General features: G+C 42.9%; 1 protein-coding gene and 1 long non-coding RNA gene across 2 annotated transcripts in view; both read right to left on the reverse strand.

The window, feature by feature from the left end:
* The window catches only part of LOC146403371 (uncharacterized), a 120681-nt gene that overhangs the window by 81542 nt on the left and 17311 nt on the right, over positions 1–21828 (reverse strand). The window contains exon 2 of the mRNA XM_085024875.1: positions 17993–18631. Within this exon, the coding sequence (XP_084881001.1) occupies positions 17993–18631 (639 nt within the window). The remainder of the gene's footprint in view (positions 1–17992; positions 18632–21828) is intronic.
* On the reverse strand, positions 5186–13056 carry LOC146403373 (uncharacterized). The gene is made up of 2 exons (XR_014803722.1): positions 9905–13056; positions 5186–9803 (listed from the first exon to the last, which is right to left on the reverse strand). It is a non-coding gene; the product is annotated as an uncharacterized LOC146403373 (long non-coding RNA).

Genomic DNA, 21828 nt, shown 5'->3' on the forward strand with positions numbered 1-21828 from the left:
AAGTGAGCTTGCTAAAACGTTTTAGACACTTCCACCCTTTGAATGAACAGAGTGTGATAATCTGGTGAACCTAAACCTCTGATGGTAACAGAAAGATGAAGACTCTTTCACATGTCTACTGTGAATAAGCATTCCTTGAAAGGTGTACCAGAACACAAAAAACACAAAGATCGGAGTTTATAAACCAGGTTGCATCAACCATTTTGTGCCACTTGTCAGTCAATGTTTATCTAAAAATCATCTGTATGTGTAGCAGTTTAGTCAAAACTTGCTTTCATTATAACCTGATAGGACGTAAAAGAACAACGAACCCCCAATGCTTCAAGCTTTTACCTACTCCCTCAAAAAAACAAACAAAAAACACCTAGGAGGTGGGCAAAACCAAACTGACTGTGGAAGAATGTTCTGGATACCTCTTATACTAAATGAACAATGCACAGTCTTTCTATGAATTAACCTGACATGGAGAAAGATGTTTTAGCTTACTATTCTCACAGGTTTGCAATGACAACCAAATAATTCAAAAGATGTGAAAATAATCTGGAAACTATAAGGCCCCATAATCACATGCAATATTATTACAATCTTATACTCTGAAATTGAAGGCTTCTGGCCTAGTTCTTGCCCTGCCTCTTTCCTGGATGTTAATTTTATCCAAGTTTTTTTTTTTTTCTTTTTGACTTTTCTAGGGCCCTCCCATGGCATATGGAGGTTCCCAGGCTAGGGGTCCAATCGGAGCTGTAGCCGCCGGCCTACTCCAGAGCCATAGCAATGCAGGATCCAGGGCTGCAACCTACACCACGGCTCATGGCAACGCTGGATGCTTAACCCACTGAGCAAGGCCAGGAATCGAACCCACAACCTCATGGTTCCTAGTCAGATTCGTTAACCACTGTGCCACAACGGGAACTCCTTTTTATCCCAGTGTTTTTTAAGGCCCTCATTCTGTTGCCTTTGAATTCCCCCCACTCCCAACCAAACACGTGTATGTACACACAGGTTTCTGTTTAAAATCTAAAACATTCTGGACTGGAAGTGAGACAAGAAATACTTATTATTTATTAACACAATATCATTATTAATAAAATCATATGTAGTATATATATAATTAACACAATGTTAAATGAGAATTAATAAAGACAAGACTGAGGGAGCATGGAGGTTTCATGACTACCCTGCAGATGCTCTTACTAGATGGGTGAGCTTGGCCAGTCTGACTTCATACACAAGTATGAGCATTATACTTAGCCTAGTCCCAGTCATTTAGGAGCTTAAAAATAACTTGATTTGACCTTAGACTTGAACAAAGTGTTCCAGACCAACTCTCTCTATTGGAAGCTCAGAAGCCTCTACACATTCAACTGGAGTCTATTTTATTTATTTATTTATTTTTTTGGTCTTTCTGCCATTCCTTTGGGCCGCTCCCGCGGCACACGGAGGTTCCCAGGCTAGGGGTCGAATCGGAGCTGTAGCCACTGGCCTACGCCAGAGCCACAGCAACGCAGAATCCGAGCCGTGTCTGCAACCTACACCACAGCTCACGGCAACGCCGGATCGTTAACCCACTGAGCAAGGGCAGGGACCGAACCCGAAACCTCATGGTTCCTAGTCGGATTCGTCAACCACAGCGCCATGATGGAAACTCCTATTTTATTTTTTTTTAAACAGTATGTTAGAAGAGTTTATCTAACATGTTAGAAGAGTTCCATCTTCATTTCCGAGACAGGCCTGAAACTTCTCGTCTTTAATACAATGCCATCAAATTGCATTCACTCAGCGCCAATAAACAAGTACTGACTTTTATCTATTTTCTCTTCTGTGCCTTTGTTATCAGATGGAAGAAGTGCCTCCATCTCCCACATGCTCTTCAGAGACAGAAGAGCCAGGCGAGGAGTTTAGGCCCTGTCCCACTGGCAACAGGGAACCACGGAGGATTTGAACAGAGGAGTGTCACAAATTCTAGCCCCATGTCTACCACTAATTAACGAAACTTTTACTAGCATTCCTCAGGAACTGTTCTTCTGAAAGAGAATATGGTACCAAGGACCTCCAAGACTCTCCAAGTGTCAACACCACCACATCTCTACAGGAGTTTATAGGTTTGTATTTGATGTCAGCGGTCTTATAAGAATATCTTTGCCCACACTACAGCTGCCTCACAGCCTAGTTGTTCTCAATCCTGACTTTTAAAAGGCCAACTCTGTTGCTCTTGACAAAATCAAAGAGTATATTTATAAAGGAAGATTTTCACTTTTTTTTTTTGTCTTACAAACATATTAAGCTGTGCACTTAACTTGGCAAGTCCTATTGCTTAAAAATGACTCACAAAATTAGTACACACTTAACTTTGTCAGCTTGCTAAATATCTCAGAGACAGAAAACGATTTCTTCCCTGCTAAATTTATGTGGCCAAGATAAAAAGCTCCAATGATTTAGGTGGGTTATTTCAAGAAAAAACAAAATCAAAACTATCAGTTGAATGAAAGAGGCTTTTAAAGAAGTTAGGCTGTCCCTTAAACAGAGGAAAAAATAAAGCAACAGGATGGTTATGGGCAAATTCCCCAGTAAGCCAGTTAGTTTCTGTCTGTGTAATGGTTATAGATGGAACCCATAATTTCAGCCATTTCAAAATACTTAGGTCGCACCCAATAGGGATGAATCTATGCATATATGCAGGCAATGCCACAATACAGCTGGCACACCTTCACTGGCATTCAGAATCTCCAAGTGGCAAAACCACTAAGTGGAAGGAGCCCTAACCAAGCAGGACTGTGAGGTCACTGTTTCTCACCTCACCTCAAACTCTCTTGCTGCTGAACCATCTTGAGCTATTCACTTAGGCTTTCTGAGCTGGCTTCCCTAACTATAAATTATTTGATCCGATTATTTCTGACAACTGCTAATAATCAAATTACATAAGTGGGTTCAAAAGTGGCTGAAAAACTGAATAGTGTGCTGCAAAAATCTAAGGCAAGGAGAACTGACACTGAGGGAAACATTCTAGGCTTCTAAATCCAGACATTTCCTGGTTATCTGTGCAAAATCAGGAGAGTCCCTCTATCACAACTAGATGTTCTGTTTTAAACACTGCAGGTGGAAGGGGGACAGAGATGGCCTAGGTGGGAGAGGAAGACCAATAGAAAACTCGTTGATAAAAGCCTGGAATAAAATCCAAATTCTTCAGTGCAGCATGTAAGACCTTTGCCACCTAGGCCCCGCCACATTTTCAGGCCCGTTTCTCTTTAGTCCCAGCAACACCCCACCAGACCGAGGGACTCTATGCATGGTGCTACCTCCCAATGGTCTTTTTTTTTTTTCCCCTTCTCTTTTCTAGGGTCGCACCTGTGGCATATGGAAGTTCCCAGGCTAGGGGTCGAATCAGAGCTGTAGTGGCCAGTCTACGCCAGAGCCACTGCAACACGGGATCCAAGCCGAGTCTGCGACCTACACCACAGCTCACGGCAACACCGGATCTTTAACCCCCTGAGAAAGGCCAGGGATCGAACCCACAACCTCATGGTTCCTAGTCGGATTCGCTAACCACTGCGCCATGACGGGAACTCCAGCTACCTCCCAATGGAACCCCAAACACCCATGCTCCAGGGCTGGCCCCCACCAGGGCCCACTGGCTATGGTGGCCTCTTTCCAGTTCCCCAATCACCTGGCCCCACCTTTACACCACTGTCTAGCTGTCTAGCTGTCACATTTCTTTTCGTCCTTTGGTCCTTGATCAAAGTGCAGTGACTTCTAAACAGATTTCTCTGCTTCCCATGGCTCTAAGGAACAAGCCTGTCCTCTTTCCTTCTGCTATTATCTTTATTTCCATAAGAGGAGTTTTAAAAGTTCAAATTCTGCTTCACTAACTGTAAGCTTCTAGAAAGGCGGAGGTCATTTCCTATCTTTGCATCACCATCCACAGCAAGAATTAATTCTTTCAACTTAACATGGGCTTCATTAATGTTTGTGGAGTGAATAAAAATAAAATGATCTTAATATATGGATCTGGAAGACACTAGGCCCCAGATAATTCTGAAGTAATCTTAACATTTCCCAGGGTAAAGTCTGAAGAGGTAGAACTTTTTTTTTAATTTATTTTATTACAGTATAGCTGATTTACAATGTTGTGTTAATTGCTGTTGTAACTGCAAAGTGATTCAGCTACACATATATATTTTTTTCATATTCTGTTCCATTATGATTATAGGATACTGAATACAGATCCCTGTGCTATACAGTAGGACCCTGTTGTTTATTTATTCCACATTTAACAGTTTGCATCTGCTAGTCTCAAATTCTCAATCCAACCCTCCCACACTCCTTCCTCCCCCTTGGCAACCACAAATCTGTTCTCTATGTCTGTGAGTCTGTTTCTGTTTTGTGTAAGTTCATTTATGTCATATTTTAGATTCCACATATGAGTGATATCATATGGTACTTGTCTTTCTCCTTCTGACTTACTTCACATAGTATGATAATCTCTAGTTCCATCCATGCTGCTGCAAATGGCATTATTTCATTCTGCTTAGGTCTGAGTAACATTCCATTGTATGTATGTACCACATCTTCTTTATCCATTCATCTGTCGATGGACACTGAGGTTGTTTCCAGGTCTTGGCTATTGTGAATAGCACCACTATGAACACAGGAGCACATATATCTTTTCAAATTATAGTTTTGTCTGGATATAGTTTTGTCTAGAAGTGGGATTATTGTATTATATGGTAACTCCAGTTTTAGTTTTTTAAGAAACTTCCAATCTGTTTTACATAGTGGCTGCATCAATTTATATTCCTATCAATGGTGTAGAAGGGTTCCCTTTTCTCCACACCCTCTCCAGGATTTGTTATTTGTAGACTTTTGAATGATGGCCATTCTGACTGGTATGAGGTGGTACCTCACTGCAGGTTTGATTTGCACTTCTCTAATAATTAGTGATGATAAGCGTCTTTTCATGTACTTATCAGCCAGTTGTATGTCCTCTTTGGAGAAATGTCTATTTAGGTCTTCTGCCCATTTTGTTGATTGGGTTGTTTATTTATTTATTTATTTATTTATTTATTTATTTGAGTTGTATGAGCTGTTTGAATATTTTGGAAACTAACCCCTTGTCAGTCACATCATTTGCAAATATTCTCTACCAGTCAGGAGGTTGTCTTTTTGTTTTATTTATGGTTTCCTTTGCAAAGGGTTATAAGTTTGATTAGGTCCCATTTGTTTATTTTTGCTTTCATTTCTTTTGCCTTGGGAAACTGACTTAAGAAAACACTGGTATAGTCAGTGAATGTTTTGCCTATGTTGTTGAAGACGCAGAACTCTTAATTCAGGACAGAGAAGGAAAAACTGTGTTTCTCATAACCAATGTTGCCATGAACAAAGAGCTAGAATTTAGAACAAGGTGGTATCCTTCCCCCCAGGGGAAAAACAGCTCTGCTCCTGTCATGTCCCCACCCAGACTGTGCACACCTAACTTTAGTGACTTGTTCTCCCTCGTGTACTGTGCCTTTGGGCTTACAGTCCTATCTGTATGGAATATACACAGGAGAAAATGCCTGCTTATCCTCAAGTCTTAGCTCAAGAGTGAATCTGCCTCTTAAACCTCCCCTGATCTCCTTGGGCAGACTTAGGAACACCCTTCTACCAGGGCTCATGTCCAACCCCACCCCCAGGAACTTACATCTCCACTTTAATTCCTTATCACATTCCAAAAATTACTTCTTTAAATGCCCAGCCCAGATAAAAAGGATCTGGAGGATAAGACTGGTTCTTTTTACTTTTCATAGCCAGCCCACAGGCACTCCACAGATACTGTTTGAAGGGATCAACAATGAGTAAAAAGGGCCTCATAAGCCTACTAACCTCATTTATCTACCAATAGCTAACCTTCTACAAAGGGCTGAGGATAAGTACTCCCCCTTCACTTTCCATGGGAGAGCCAGACAAATTGGACTCGTATCCCTAGCAGTTTTCACCATACCTGAGTACCAGTCCCAGAAACTATACCATCCACCAACAGGGTTCCAGGCTGGCCCTCCAATCTCTATTCTATTTGAAGGAATCTAAAATGGTTAAAGCTGCTAGTAATTTTAGGACTCCCAGAGCTAGAAAACATAATGCACGCATACTTCATCTTACTGCCCTTCACTCTGTTGAGCTTCAGAGATAAAGCATTTTTTTTACAAAATGAAGACTTGTGGCAATCCTGCATTCAGCAACTCTGTAGGTGCTATTTTTCCTACAATATTTTCTTCCTTTGTGTCTTTGTCATATGTATGTAATTTTGAAACATTTCAAACTTTTTCACTATCATTATATTTGTCACAGAGATCTGTGATTAATGATCTTTGATGTTACTATTGTAATTGTTTGGGGCACCATGAGCCTTGCTCATAAAAGATAGAGATCTTAATCAATAAATATCTGTTCTGACTGCTCCCCTATTTCGTTGGGCCTATTTCCTGAAACACAATACTGAAATTAGGCCAGTTAAGAACTGTATAATGGCCCCTAAGTGTTCAAGTTAAAGGAAGAGTTGCATCTCTCTAAATCCAAAGCTTCGTGAGAAAGGCATGTTGAAAGAGGAGATTGGCCAAAAATTAGGCCTCTTGGGCCAAATGGTTAGCCAACTCATGAACGCAAAGGAAAAGTTCTTAAAAGAGACGGCAAGTACTATTCCAGTAGTTCTCTTGTGCCCCAGCAGGTTAAAGATCTGGTGTTGTCGCTGGCTTAGGTTGCTGCTGTGGTATGGGTTCAATCCTGGCCCAAGAATTTCCACATGCCATTGGCACGGCCAGGAAAAAAAAACCCAAAACACAAAAAACTTAAAAATTGCTACTCCAGTGAACAGAGAAATGATAAGAAAGTGAAACAGCCTTATTGCTGATATGGAGAAAGTTGTAGTGGTCTGGGAAGAAGATTAAACCAGCCACAACGTTCCCTTTAAACCAAATCCAATGTCCTAACTTTTTCAATTCTATGAAGGCTGAGAGAAGTGAGGAAGCTTCAAAAGAAAAATTTAAAGCTACAGAGTTTGGTTCATGAGACTTAAAGAAAGAAGCCACCCCCATAATACAAAAAGTGGAAGGTGAAGCAGCAAGTCCTGAGGTAGAAGCTGCAACAGGTTATCCAGAAGACCTAACTCAGATAATCAATGAAGGTGGCCACACTAAACAACAGATTTTCAATGTACACTAAACAGCCTTCTATTGGAAGAAGATGCCATCTAGGACTTTCACAGCTAGAGAGATGTCGATGCTTGGCTTCAAAGTTTCAAAGGACACGCCGATCCTTTTGTTAAGGGCTAAAACAGCAGGTAACGTCAAGTTGAAGCCAGTGCTCACCAACATTCTGAAAAGACTAGGGCCCTTCAAAACTATGCTAAATCTCCTCTGCCTATGTTCTATCAATGGACCAACGAAGGCTGGATGACAACACATCTGTTCACAACATGGTTTATTAAATATTTTCAGCCCACTGTTGAGACCTACCACTTAGAAAAAAAATGGTTATAGCTCACATTGATAATGATTCCTCTGATGTATCTTGGAAAAGTAAATTGAACACTTTCTGGAAAGGAATACCACTCTGGATGCCATTAAGAATATTCAAGATTCAAAGGAAGAGGTAAAAACGTCCATTCACAGGAGTTTCGAAGAAGTTGATTCCAATCCTCATAAATGACTTTGAAGGATTCAAAACTTCAATGGAGGAAATAACTGCAGATGTGGTGGAAATAGCAAGAGAACTAAAATTAGAAGTGGAGCCTGAAGACAAAAATGAACTGCAGCAATCTCATGACCAAACTTGAACGGATGAGGAGTTGCTTCTTAAGGAAGAGCAAAGAAAGTGGTTTCTTGAAGTAGAATCCATTCCTGGTGAAAACGCTGTGAGGATCGTTGAAAGGACAACAAAGGATTTAGCTTACTACTTAAACTTAGTTGCTAAAGCAGCAGCAGGGTTTAAGATGGCTGACTCCAATTTTGAAAGAAGTTCTCCTGTGGGTAATATGCTAACAAACCACACTGCATGCAACAGAAAAAAATCGTTTGTGAAAGGAAGAGTCAACTGATGGAGCAAACTTCACTACTGTCTTACTTGAAGAAATTGCCACTGCCACCCAAGCTTTAGCAACCACCACCCTGATCAGTCAGCCATCAACATCGGGACAAGACTAGCAGAAAGAGTATGACTTACTGAAGGCTCAGATGACGGCTAACATTTTTTTTTAAGCAATAAAGTATTATTTAATTAAGGTATGTACATTGTTATTTTAGACATAATGCTACTGCACACTTAAGTCACTACAATATAACGTAAACATAACTAAATGCACTGAGAAACCAAAAACATTTGTGGGTCGCTTTATTTTTCTTTTTTCTTTTTTTATCTTTTTAGGGCCTTTCTCACGGCATGTGGGCATATGGAGATTCCCAGACTAGGGGTCCAATAGGAACTGTAGTTGCCGGCCTACACCACAGCCATAGTAACACAGGATCTGAGCTGTGCCTGCGACCTATACCTCAGCTCACGGCAACGCTGGATCCTTAACCCACTCAGCAAGGCCAGGGATTGAACCCGCATCCTCATGGATACCAGTAGGGTTCTTTAACCACTGAGCCATGACGGGAACTCCGTGTGCTGCTTTCTTGCAGCAATCTGGAACCAAACCCACAATCTCCCTGAGGTACGCATGTATTAGTAAGTATGTATTAGTAAAAGTTCCCTGCTTTGCTTCCCTAGCCTGGGAACTTCCATATGTCACAAGTGCAGCCCTAAAAAGCAAAAAAGGACAGATTTTAAATAATTTTACAAAATTAGTAACCCCATCATGTCTGAAAATGCAAAAGTACAGAACATGTTTAAAGTTCTAATTAAAAAAGAGACATGATTATGACAGAAACAAAAGGAGAGCTAATAAAAATACCTGAGAATGGTGAAAAATAGTTTTCTCTTCTTTTTTCCTTCTTTGCATATGGAATGAAGATTGGGAAGAAGACTGAAGGGCAAAGGATGAATGGGGTGAGGATGAAACAAGCCTACCAATACCTATTATAACCTGGCAGGAATAATCAGCTAAACAGAGAGGAGAGATCTTCTGAAGTGTTTCCATTCTGAATACAACAGGATGATCAGTGCCAAAGGTGGAAACTTGGCCCAAAGCTAGTTCAGGAGGCTGGGAAATTGTTCTAGAACACAAAGGCTGAGCACGGCCCACTGAAGATCCTACAAATCAAGAGGTGAGAAGTGAACCTGGACACCAAGAACTACTAAAGAGCTCCTTGGGGCTCCAAAGAGACCATGGAGGAGCCCTCTGCCTCAAGAGATTTTTAATGTAGACAAAGCGGCTCCACTTTACAAAGAGATGCCACACAGAACATCTACCAGCAAGGGCAGAGCTGGTTATAAAGCTTCAAAGAACCAACTTACACTCCTTGAACTGGATCAGGGGACTGCAAGTTTAGAGTCTTCTTAGTCACTTTGAACCTGTGAACAACTGAGCTTAAGAAGAGCCTCTCAGAAGCTCAGCTGTCTGAAATAGAGAGCATCTGAAATTACAATGCAAAGGAAGAAGAGAAACACACATGCACACAGGAGAGAAAGAGGCAAGAGGGACATGGACTCCTAAAGGAGTGAGCACCTCCTCCAAGAATAGAGGTGATCCAGGCTGGGTTTTGGAGCTATAGGGTATTTTGGTAGGTAAGGGAGAGGTTGAACCACTTTTTGTTTGTTTGTTTGTTTTTAATGGCTACACCTGCAGCACATGGAAATTCTCAGGACAGGGATTGGATCCGAGCCACAGCTGTTACCTACTAGCCAGACCAGGGATTGAACCCTTGCCTCCACAGCTACTCAAGTGGCTGCAGTCAGATTCCCAGGACAGGGATTGGATCCGAGCCACAGCTGTTACCCACTAGCCAGACCAGGGATTGAACCCTTGCCTCCACAGCTACTCAAGTGGCTGCAGTCAGATTCTTAACCCACTGTGCCACAGCAGGAACTCTGAAGTTGAAGCATTTTTTTCACATGGTCAAATAGGATGTTTAGATGTTTCAGTATCAACACATGAAATGGCTTATTCATTTAGTTCTGCTAGCACCTGGCACAGGAGGATGGATGAGGGGGAAGAGCTAGAGGGCAGCCAAGTAGAGAGGCAGGGCAGCCACAGGGCAGTGGACCAGTGCCACATCTCAGAGGTCCTGTGTGCTGCCACAGAGTCAGAACTCAACCTCACAGGGCTTTTTAGCAAGTCAGTGAGATGTGTGTATCCAAAAGCTCACCTGGAGACATGAAAAACATGGGTCTCAGGCGGGGAGGCCAGTGAAGTGGCAACAGCCTAAATGAGCGCTGCTAAATTAGAGTAGTGAAGGATGGAGAAAAGGAAAAAATGTCCTCAGCAGTTCAAATGGTACAATCAAGAACTAGGTGGATTACTGACAGTGAGGCTGCAGGAAAGGCAAGATTAGGAATAAGGTGGATGATAATGCCACAAACCCGGTGGGAAATCAAGAAAGAAGTCAAGGGGCACGCTGATGCTGAGGGACAGATGTAAGGTTCAGTGGAGAGGGGTCTGGAAGTCAGAGGACAGAGCACATCAGCAAACAACATTTTGCGGTGCAGTGGGTTAAGGATCTGGCATTGCCACAGCTGCAGCAAAGGTCTCAGCTACAACTTGGATTGGATCCCCGGCCTGGGAACTTCCATATGCTGTGGGTGCCACCAAACCAACCAACAAACAACATTTTGGAAAATATTCCAGGTAGCTTACAGGCCTCCTGCTGCCCACACAGGACCCGAAGTTAAGAAATCCTGGGCCTAATCATGGACTTGGAAAAAAAAAAAAAAGAAATCCTGGGCCTAGGCAATGCTACTGGCAAAGTGCAAGGGACAAGTCTTCACCACACAGGATGCTGAGTACCCCTGGTCCAGCACCTGCCCACTCAACACCAGAAATACCCACAACCTAGACTCTATGACAACCAAAAGATGACACAAATGATACCCCTGTTTGAGAGCCTCCGGTCAAAAGGGAGAGAAGGAGACAGCAAAAAAGGCTCAGTCTGAAAGATGAGAGATGGGAAGAAGAGCAGATCTCACCTCCCAGACAAAAGGTCAACCCCATTTCTAAAACACACCACTCTGACCATTCCTCCCACCTCCACCACTAGCACTGTATCTAATCCATCTCTTGCATGAAATATTACAATCATCTCCTAACTGGTCTTCCTGCTGCTATCCTTTTTTATTTTTTTTTTCTTTTTACTAAGTCACCAAGCCTGTACATGACATCCCCAGGACTTATAACTAACCGTAAGTTTATATCTTTTAACCCCATTTCACCTCCCCCCACCTCTCCACCCCAGTCCCACCTGTGGCAACTACCAGTCTGTTCTCTGTATTTATGAGTTGGGTATTTTTTTAAGATTGCACATCTAAGTGAGATCAAACAGTATTTATCTTTCTCTAATTTATTTCACTTAGCATAATCCCTTCAAGGCCCATCCATGTTGTGGCAAATGAAGGGATTTCCTTTCTTTTTCCTGGCTGAATAATATTCCAGTGTATATACACCCCATATTTTCTTTATCTATACATCCACTGATGAACACTTGGGCTGTTTATATGTTTTGTCTTCCTGCTTCTACTCTTAATTTCCCTTGAGGAGCCCTTTCCACATGACAGCAAAATAAACCTCATCTATTTTAACAATTTTATTTAACAAGCACTTTTATAATACTATCTCGCCATGCTGTGTTCTTTACAAATATTAACTCATTGAATGCTCACAACAACACTGGGAGATAGTTATATTCCTATTCCCATTTTACTGATGAGGCACAGAGAAGTTATCGGACTACTCCATGGTCACAGAGCCAGTAAGAGTAGGGCTGGGACTTTAACCCAGACAGGAGGCTTCAGAGTTCATGTCTACTCTTCAAAGTTACTCTCCAATTCATTCACTCCTCTGTTCAAGACCCTCAACTGTCTTTCTACAAAAAAGTAAAAACCAAGAAACTTGTCACAGCTGCTAAGGCACTAGTATAGGGGCCCCCACCATCTCTTTTACTTCATCTCCTACAACTGTTCCTAAGATTACAGATCCATTCAAATATTTTAAGCAAAAATAAGAGTAAGACCCTACTTTTCTGTCTAGTACCTATTCATTAGGAGAACTCTAGTGTTGTCAATGTATATACTTATATCTGGAAGGATAACTTAATTTTAAGTAATTTGCCAATAATAAAATAGTTAAAGATGGACATGATTTAGCACTCAGAAGCCAATGGCAGTCAACAAGAGTGACAAAATATATCACCCACATGAATAAAAGCTGGTGGAAAAGTATCAACTCTCCAACTGTTACAACTTGTATTTATATCTGATTTCTTATCAAAACAAAGAATAAAACACAAACTGCTGAATAACAAAATATCTTTCTTAATGCATAAAAGTTGGGTAGCCCTAGAATTCATTGCAATGAGATTTGTGATATATCTGAATGTGACCAAAAAAAAAAAAAAAAAAAAACCTGCCAAAAATAAGTCTTCTAAATCCTATATCAAGGCTGTGAAATAAATAGGTAACAAACATTATTGGTGCTAAAAAGCTCCAGGAAACTTGTTCAAGGTCACCCAAAGTAGCCAGCAAGCATATGTACATAAAGGAAAGAATAACAAGGGCTCCCAACCATAACTTCCTTCTCCAGTAGAGAGTGGCTGCTTGTGATGCAAGTGTCCTGGGGCACAGAAGCCTTCCCAAAGGCAAATGATATGGTGTGCCCCTCTCCCAGTATTCCATACAAGGAAAATCTGGTCTAAATATGCACGGTAAGGTAAAAGGTCTAGCTAGGGAGGACATTTCCACTTGTCACGCCTTCCGGACTAGAAAATAAAGGGTGGGGGAGAGGGAATGAGGGAACAACAGGAATGATTTCCTTGAGTGAAACAAAGGTGCAAAAAGCTTAAGAACCCTTTCCAGGTGAATTATTCACTTCTCCTTTGTGAGAGCACCTAGCCTAGAGCTTGGCATATAACAGAAGGTTAAAAATGTTTTAATCCTCCCTGCTCTGTGCTCCCAACCCAAGGGCATCAAGCTTCTGGCTGGCAAAAACTCAGGGTCCAAACCACAAAGAGGTATAATATTTTGGGGAAACCTAGAGGTTGAATGCAAAGAAATAAATCCTATAGTCAACTACAATCAACTCTCAAGTTCCCTGTATAATGAATGACCAACGAGATACAAAACTAGAAAAAAAAAAAAAATCTGGACTTACTATACTCTAAGGGTGTGAGGGAAAGTTCTAAGAGGAAACTAAAGTCCTAAATAACAAGTCAAAAGAAAATATGGGTGATTATGTAAGAAGTAAAGGCCAGAAACATTAAAAAAGACAAAATTACTTCAGCGTTACAGTGCATCAAACTAATATTTTATAAAGAGCAACCACATGACAAGAATACTCAAAGTGTTAAGCCTTCCATGGCAGTGGAAAGTCATGAGGATTTTGGGGGGGCTAAAAGAAGCAATGCTTTAGTGAAAGAGGGGAAAAAACTTTCAGACCTCTAGGTGGCTCCTATTTTTTTAGCAACTAACTCGCTACCTTAACTAAATGGCCAAGTGATAACTTGTTATTTATGCAGGTCACATAACAGCTGGTCAGCACTACACATCCTTAGGACTGTAACTCCTTTTTCTACTACAGTTTGCCCTCTGTCCTTTGGATTCTAGCACTGTGCAATCGACATGTTAATCTGAGGAACATGTTAGCATGTGACATGCAAAATGATATGACACGGTAAAATTTTTTTTCAGTAATCCTGTGATGAAAAAAAACATAATTCCTTTAATGATGTACTTAGAAAAAGGATTATCTACAACAGAAAAATCACAAGGGTAATGCTAATTAAAAGGTGTCTCAATTTATTCCTATGAATTTCCCACAAAGCCCCAATGTATTCATTTGCCCTGATAGCTGCAAAGGTTATTCTATGTTATACTTAAAACCAAAAGAAAGAACACAGGACAGCCAGGCTGGCCTTTGTGTTGGGAGAAGGAGATTTAACAGTGATAAAGAAGGCAATGTACAAATGCAGAACTCATATTACTACCTTATTCATTACAATAACAACTATTTATTGAGCATTTACTATATATCCCAGGCACTGGGTATATAGACTGGTGAATAAACCAGGCATGATTTATGCCTTCCAAGGGCAAGAGAAAAACATTATACAGGTAATACATAATTACAAATTGTGGTAAATGTTAAGAAGGAAAAGATAACTGCTATGAGGGAGGCAGCAAAGGGGTTCTAAGTTGCATGATGATAAGAGTGGCCTTCTCAGAGAAGACCATCAGAGGAGACTGAACTAGCACCCAAGGACGAGAACTTGTTCAAGAGGTAGTCCTGAACCAGAGCAGCAGCTGGAGCCCTTGAGGTGAGTCTGCTAGAGGGCTGGATGATGTGGCGGACAAGAGATGAAGATGGAGGACAGGGCCAAATCACACAGGGCTGTGCAGGCATGTTGAAGATTTTATATTTTTTTTCCCAAGAATAAGAGCTCTGAAGACTTTAAACAGCAAGTGACTTTTTTCTCTTTCTGGCTGCTGGTGGGAAGAGGGGCTGGAAGGTGGCACTGTGTGTGGAGAAGGTCTCTGCAGGGGCAAGGGGATGGTGGCTGGAACTAGGATGGGAACACAGTGCAGACTGAAAATCAGGTTTGAAAGAGAATTTTGCCAGAGAAGTAGACAGGACTTTGTGATAAACTAGTTGGGTGGGGATGTCAGAACAAGAAAGATAGTGGAAGATATTCCAGCCTTCTGGCCTGAGCCACTCAGACATATGAGATGAAAAACAGAGGAAGAACAGTTAGAAAGGTTGAGTAATCAGAGCTCAGTTCTGGAGAAGTAGGAGATGGTGCCATTTACTGGCTAATATGTGCCAGACACTATGTTAGGTGTTCTCCTTGTCACAGCATCGCTTTTTAGTAACAATATCCTCATTTTACAAAAAGCAACCATAGATCACAGAGGCTGAAGTAACATGGCCAAGCTCTCTCAGCTGGGAGTGAGACAAAGTCACACTTGCCACCTGAGTCTGGCTGGTTGGCTGTGGAGGATAAGCATTCTTTCCACTAAACAGAGTTCTTGGAAACTATTTCTACACTTTGGATTTTGAAATCTATTTAGGACTGGAGCAAGATATCATCCAAGGAGAGTAAACAGGTGATACATTATTTTTTAAATCCAAATCCTCAGAGTTATGATGCATAATGTTTTCCTATCCCACACCCATTCCCACTCCACTTCTACCTGCAAAGAGTTTTGCAATGTTGTGAACACTAGCCAGATACCTAGGACTTAGTGTTTTATAATAAATGAGCAAAGCCATGCCAGGAATCAAGCATAATGAAAAGAGCAACAATATCAACACCAAAGTATATTTTTCCTCTCAAGCCATTACATACATCAACATAAGACAGGATCAATTAGTAAGAAACTCTGAAAAACTCATCATTTCTCAAAATAACCAAGGCATTCAAATTAAAAATTAATGCAAGCCACCCAGTATAGAAGATACAAAAGCTAAGCATTGAGATTCACATTAACAAAAATGGACTAGGAGTTTGGGGTTAGTAGGTGGTTCAAACTATTACATTTGGAATGGACGGGCAATGAGGTCCTACTGTATAGCACAGGGAACTATGTCCGATGTCTTGGAACAGAACATGATGGGGGATGATATGAGAAAAAGAATATATATATACACACACACACACACACACACGTATATGTATGACTGGGTCGCTTTGCTACATAGCAGAAATTGAGACAACACTGTAAATCAACTATAATTTTTTTAAAAAGTAAAAAAAAAATGACACTTTAAAAATATTAGGCAAAAAGAAATCATACCACAACCTAATAGAATTTATTTTTTATGATTTTTTCCATTATAGTTGATTCTAATAGAATTTAAAATCTGCAATTGCCAAATATCTCGACCAAATGCCAAATTTAGGAAACATGCACCTTAAAAACAACTTAAACATTCCTCTTTTTACTGCTTTCCCTTGCAGCATGCTGACAGTTCAGCAAACTGAAATGCCTTTCCTCTCTGCAGAGTCCCATGATTTCCTCCCTCTCTGAGCTCTTTGATGCCCTCCTCAGCTATTGAAGCCTCGGAATCAGGCTTTATCAATGACCCTAGAAAGAATTCAATGCATTACTACCAAACGTGTCTATTATTGAGAGTATCAGCTAGAGACTCTTAAAAGGAGAGAAAATGAGGAAGGGGAGATTTTTGAAAGGATTTACCATCTACATTACAAATTATATTTATGTTGGGTCTTGATCCTTCAAAAGAACAATCATCAAGTTATGCTCAGTCTTCTTTAAGTGGGGTGTGGTCACATGTAATGTTTATAGTTTGGGGAGAGTTCCCCATGAGGATAAATAGAATTAAAAGTACAATTAATATGCCAGCTAAAAGATAAAACCTCACACAAGCCACCTTTCAAAATGACAGTGCTCAGTCCTGCCTCCTGGTTCCTGCCTCCACTCAGCACCTCTCCCTGCAGAGGGCTAGGTGGCATTCACTACCGCCTCACCCAGGCAAAGAAGAGGATGCTGATAATACATTAAGTCTTCCCATTTTTTCTGTTCTTTCGCACGAAAACCAACTCCTGGCAACCCAACGATGAAAGACTTAAGAGAAAAGAAAAAATTTTTAAAAAGACTACCTGGGGCCTCCTACCAGAATGGGTAGTTAATTCAACCGACAGAAAAATCGGAGATCGATACATATTTAAAGGTGCTTCCTGCGAACAAAACATATCTAATGAAGAACTGCTGAACCACATTATACTAGAAAATCCCTAAAATGTTGGTCCTCGCTGGCACCAGGCTGGAGGAATTTTTTCAACGCAATGCTTTGATGTACTGACAGGCTAACATCCCGGGTTGAAAACCAGCTATGAAACGTGCCCTGCATCTATTTCCCGTCTAAATGCCTAAAGATCTGACCCGCAATTATACCCAAAGCTTGCCCTGCACTGGATGCCATCTGATGCTGAGAAAGTAGTGGTTTAGCAACACCAGGCGGCTCTATTATGTTAAAATAACAACGCAACACTCGATTACGAACCCAGGTACTCGGCGCGTAAGCCCTGTGCCACACGAGGACCCACATTCAAAGCTCAGGGCCCTTCAGGTTCAATCTTTTTCAGCTTTCTGGGCCGTATCCTCTCTAAGTTTCCAGTTTGCAAGACGGAATTACTTTGAAAGTCTTCTGCACTCCCCTCCCCAGACGGGTTGGCGGCACGGGGGAATAGGGACGGAGGATGGTTAATCGTTCAAACATTTTAAAAACCGGTAAACCAATCATTTTTTTCAAAGGAGAAAATAAGCTTTCACCAAACCGCCGCTCGGCAAGCAAGCATCCGATTTCCATTTGGAGAGAAAAATATTAAAGAAGCCAGACGTACATTTCCCTTCCCAACAAAAGTGGCCTCTAAACTCCCCGGCCAAGGGCAATGGGAGGAAACAGACTGGGAACAAGCTCGTAGTCTCAGTCAGGCGCGCGTGTGCGGCGGGGAGAACGCGCAAAGGGGAGACAGCGGGGAAAAGGTGAACCGGAGGAAGCGGGAGCCCGCGGCGAGGGCAGATGGGGCGAAGAAACCAGAGGTGCGGAGAGAGGGGCGGGGAAGGGGGGAGCCCGGAGGCTCCAGGGGAAGGAGGGAGGGGTCCCGAAAGCTGCCCGGAGATCGCGGCCGCCGAGTAAAGTTAATACTTACTCAGTTTCGCAACTGCGCCGCCCCCGCAGGCCGCCTCGCGGGGCCCGCCGGAGCGCTGGGGACGCGGCGGCGCCCGGAGCCCGGCGGCCGCCCAGCGCCCGTCCCCGGCGGCGCAGCCCCGCGAGCCTCGCTCCCCTGCGCTACGCGGGCCGCGCGCCCCGCACCGGCGGGAGGCCCCGGCTCCCTGGTGCTCCCTGTCCGCTCACCTCCCGCCTGGCGCTAGGTGAGCGCGGACGCCTCGGGCGGGGGTACAGGGGTGGGCGAGCGCGCAGGCAGCCGCGGCGCAGCCGGCGGGAGCAGCCCCCAGAGCCGAGCCAGTGCGGGGGGCGAGCGGGCAGGCGAGGCTCGACGAGGAGCGGGACTCCGGGCGCTGTACGGGGCGGCAGGCGAGCGCAGGCGGCGGACTCGGCGGCTGGCTCGCTCCCGCGGCCGGTGCCTCTGGGCAAGGGGGCCGGGCCGGGGGCCGGGCCGGGCCGAGCGGCCAGGCGGCTCCGCCCCTTTGTCGGGCCGCGGGCTGAGCGCGCGAGAGCGGCGGCGCGGGGGCGCCCCCCTCGGCCGGGTGCTCGGGTTACAGCCGCCGCTCCCCGACTCCCCCGCCCTCTCCTCGCCGGTTCGCCGGCGCCGGGAGAGACCTTGTAACGGAACTGGGACGCCAGCGCTGCATTGTGGGAGCTTTTAAAGCGGCGGTGAGCGCTGCGAGGCCGCTCGGGCCCACGGTCCCCCGCTCCGCCGGGTCGGCGGAGGCCAGTGGACCTGAAAGCTAGAAACGGTGAGATGACCGGTACTTCACTGACGCTCACGGAGTAAAATCTTCCATAGCCCCGGGGTGAGACTTGCAAAACTGCCTTTCACTGTCACCCCAGCAAGGAGGAGGCTTTTTCCACAGACGCTTAAAAAAAAAAAAAAGAAAAGGCCCTTCCATCCCCTCAGGACTGGGTTTGAATTGCTTTTCATCTGGAGTGGCAATGATTCAGCGACCCCCTTCTCAGCAGCAGGCAATGACAGAGACAGGAGACGAAAAACACAGCGAGTGAATCAGACGTGAGTAACCAAGTTTAGAAAGAGCTGGGCTCAGATTCAGAAAACCGCTCCCCCCCCCCACCTCGCCCCCCGCGCAAATATAGCAAATAGTCAAGGAAAGCTGTGCTTTCTTATGGAAACGCAGATGTGTGTGTTGTTCTTGTTATTCACCTTTTTTTATGACATGCAGTACTCTAGTCACTGGACAACATCCAGTCTTTGGTCCAGACTTTTGCTCACACATGCCCACAACGCAAGAACAGCAATCAGTTTGGAGGAAGAGGGGCTGAGGAGATTCAAAGAAGCATTCCAGTTATAAGATGTCCCTTTTGATTCTCCAGACACTCGTTTTTGGGTTTCTGGTGTTGGGTGTTTTTGCTTTTTTTTTTTTTTTTTTTTTTTTTTTTTTTTTTTTTTTTTTTAAATCAAGACAGGGATATTAAATTTGAAGCACAACTTGTTACCGCTTGTCCTATTCAGGGCTTGATTTGTTTGGAGTTTGGATTTGTAGGCCTTTGGTTTCTTCCTCTTGTTTTTTGACCTTAGTTATTGCACAGCTCTTTAGTTCCTCTACCTCAGAGGTGAACTGAGGAGACAGATGTTAAGATTCAAATTTGGCTTGCCAACATTTGGAGAATTGAGGGACAAGAAGCATTCTCTATGATTCAAATGTAAAACCCCGTGGAAACTTTTAAAGATGACCTAGAGCACAGATCCTCAGAGATTTCCAGCCTTAAGGTTAACGTTTCCTCAGCTCTCATTCTTTCGTCAACCTTTCACTCCAGTGAACAGCATCAGTCACCACCTAATTGCCAGATCTAATGGAAAAATTCAATCTCCCTCTTGTCGTGCATGCCCTTGGTGGCACTTGCCCATGTTGACCTTGCCTTCCTTTTTAGGACTTTCCTCCCTTTTTTGGCTGTGATCATCATCCCCCTTTTATGGCAGTCTTGAAACAGAGGAGATAACAGGCAAGACTGTGGCTATTGTTAACTAGGACTCAGGATCTTACCAAGTAGAAGAACTTTAATCTATTGGTTTCTATTGGTCACCAGGCAGGTCCTGACCTCAATTTTATCATGCATCTAGAGGTGAACCAGTTGATGACTCATTATAACCAACTTTCATGTGACCAGCATTTAAATCAGGATGAGACTTGCTATGACTAAATAACTGTCCACTTTTTAGGAGAAGTGCTTACTAGGATCCTGGTACCCAGTGAGGTATCCCTACCTTCAAATCAGGGTGTGCCTTGCTGGTGGCTGCAGAAGTTGGTGAATATACCTCTGTCCTGCCTGGGTAAACCCAGAAGAATCTCTTCCCCACCTCAGCCCCATGTGGTTAATGCATTCTTTCTTCAGCCTATAGTTCAATTTGTTTTGAGCTTTCTTAGCTATAATCACATCTCTGCTAAGCCTTCCTAGGATCACACCAAATGTCCTTAGCAGGATTTGTAAACAACCCTATTTCTGGTTTCTAATTATATTCCCTGCAAGTAACGTAACTAGAAAGGGTGAGTATTCATGCACTTCAAGCCCTTTGACATAATCAGATTTGATTTTCAAGAAAAGAATCTGAAAGGAGAGATTAAGAAAAGAGGAAAATTTCAATGGGGAGAGATATATGTGGAGAGCAGAGGGCATGAACACACGGGGCCAACACCTAGAAGTATACTGTATGTGTTATTAGTTTAGGAGCTAAACCACAAATATATTAGTTACCACAAACTTGGTAGCTAAAAACAAGAATGTGTTATCTTACGATTCTAGAGGTCAGATATCTTAAAATCAAGGTGTGGGTTGTGTTCCTGTTGGAGGCTCTAGGGGAAAATCCATTTCCTTGCCTTTTCCAGCTTCTAGCCACTACCTGCATTCCTTGGCTTGTGGCTACTTCCATCTTCAAGGATAGCATCTTCAAATCTGTGTGTGTGTGTGTGAGAGAGAGAGAGAGACTTCTGCTTCATGGTTAGGGGGAAATTTTCTCTAAGCTAGGCAAACAGAAAAGGAGTTGATGTAGATCCATTTCTAGCCATGTATGTTATGAACTAATGTGAATTATTTGCCAGAAGAGGGACAATGTCTTCATTACTAGTCATATCATCATTGGGATAACTTATTTGACTGTGTGATTGCTGAAGTGGTGGCTCATTAGTACAACTAAATTTGTATCCCTTTGGTGACCTGAGTAACTGAAACCCAAGGTGTTAACACACTAAGAAAACCAGGTTCACATCTACAGTTCCTGGGGATAAATTTCCTTTATCTGGAAACCCCTGGAAACTCTTTTTTTTTTTTTTAATTATTGCAGTGGAATCATATAAATAAGCTTGACAAATATGTATCTAGACCAGCATTTCCCAAACTGGCCCACCAGGGAACACTACCTTGTAAGAAGAGATGCTGAGAAGATAGTTGCATGGTGCTCAGATAAGGCCCATGGAACATAGTTGTGACAACAATTTTAGGCCCGAAGAAGCTTGTCAGGGAGTCACATTCATTTAAGGGCCATATGTCAGGAAATCCTTTCATGAGTGTGTCCAAGAGAAAAAGAAAAATTTGTCACAAACAAATATGTGCTGACAGAAATAAATTACAGATATCTGAATATAACTTGTACGTTTCTTGATTATCTCCCCAATCTGTCTTTCCTTCTTTTAACCTACTTCTTTCCCCACTCCGTGTTTCACCCAGACTTCTTACAGCTTCCTGACCTCAAACAGTGGTTCAGGATCACTCCTCAATTCTAAGACATGGCCTTGAAATTGTTTGTTTAGCAGTGGAGTCCTCAGTGTCCTATCCCAGTTCTCCCCACCCCCCAACCCCACTTTCTTAAAACCAGGGACTGTTGTTTTTATCACTGTATCCCCCATGCCTGAAACAGGGCCTGGCTCAGACAGAGAGCTCAATTAATTTTACTTGAAATAACAGTTAAATGAATGAATAACAGTTAAATACAGTAAACTAATATAATCTCTTCATCTGTTGTACTTGCCTTGGATCTTCCTTATAATCTATACTAGCTG

Source organism: Sus scrofa, chromosome 5 (assembly GCF_054392235.1).
Source record: "Sus scrofa isolate SSC_HxYL_T2T_F1_AM1 chromosome 5, Sscrofa_HxYL_maternal_Yorkshire_Landrace_v2.0, whole genome shotgun sequence".
NCBI classification, from domain to species: domain Eukaryota; kingdom Metazoa; phylum Chordata; class Mammalia; order Artiodactyla; family Suidae; genus Sus; species Sus scrofa.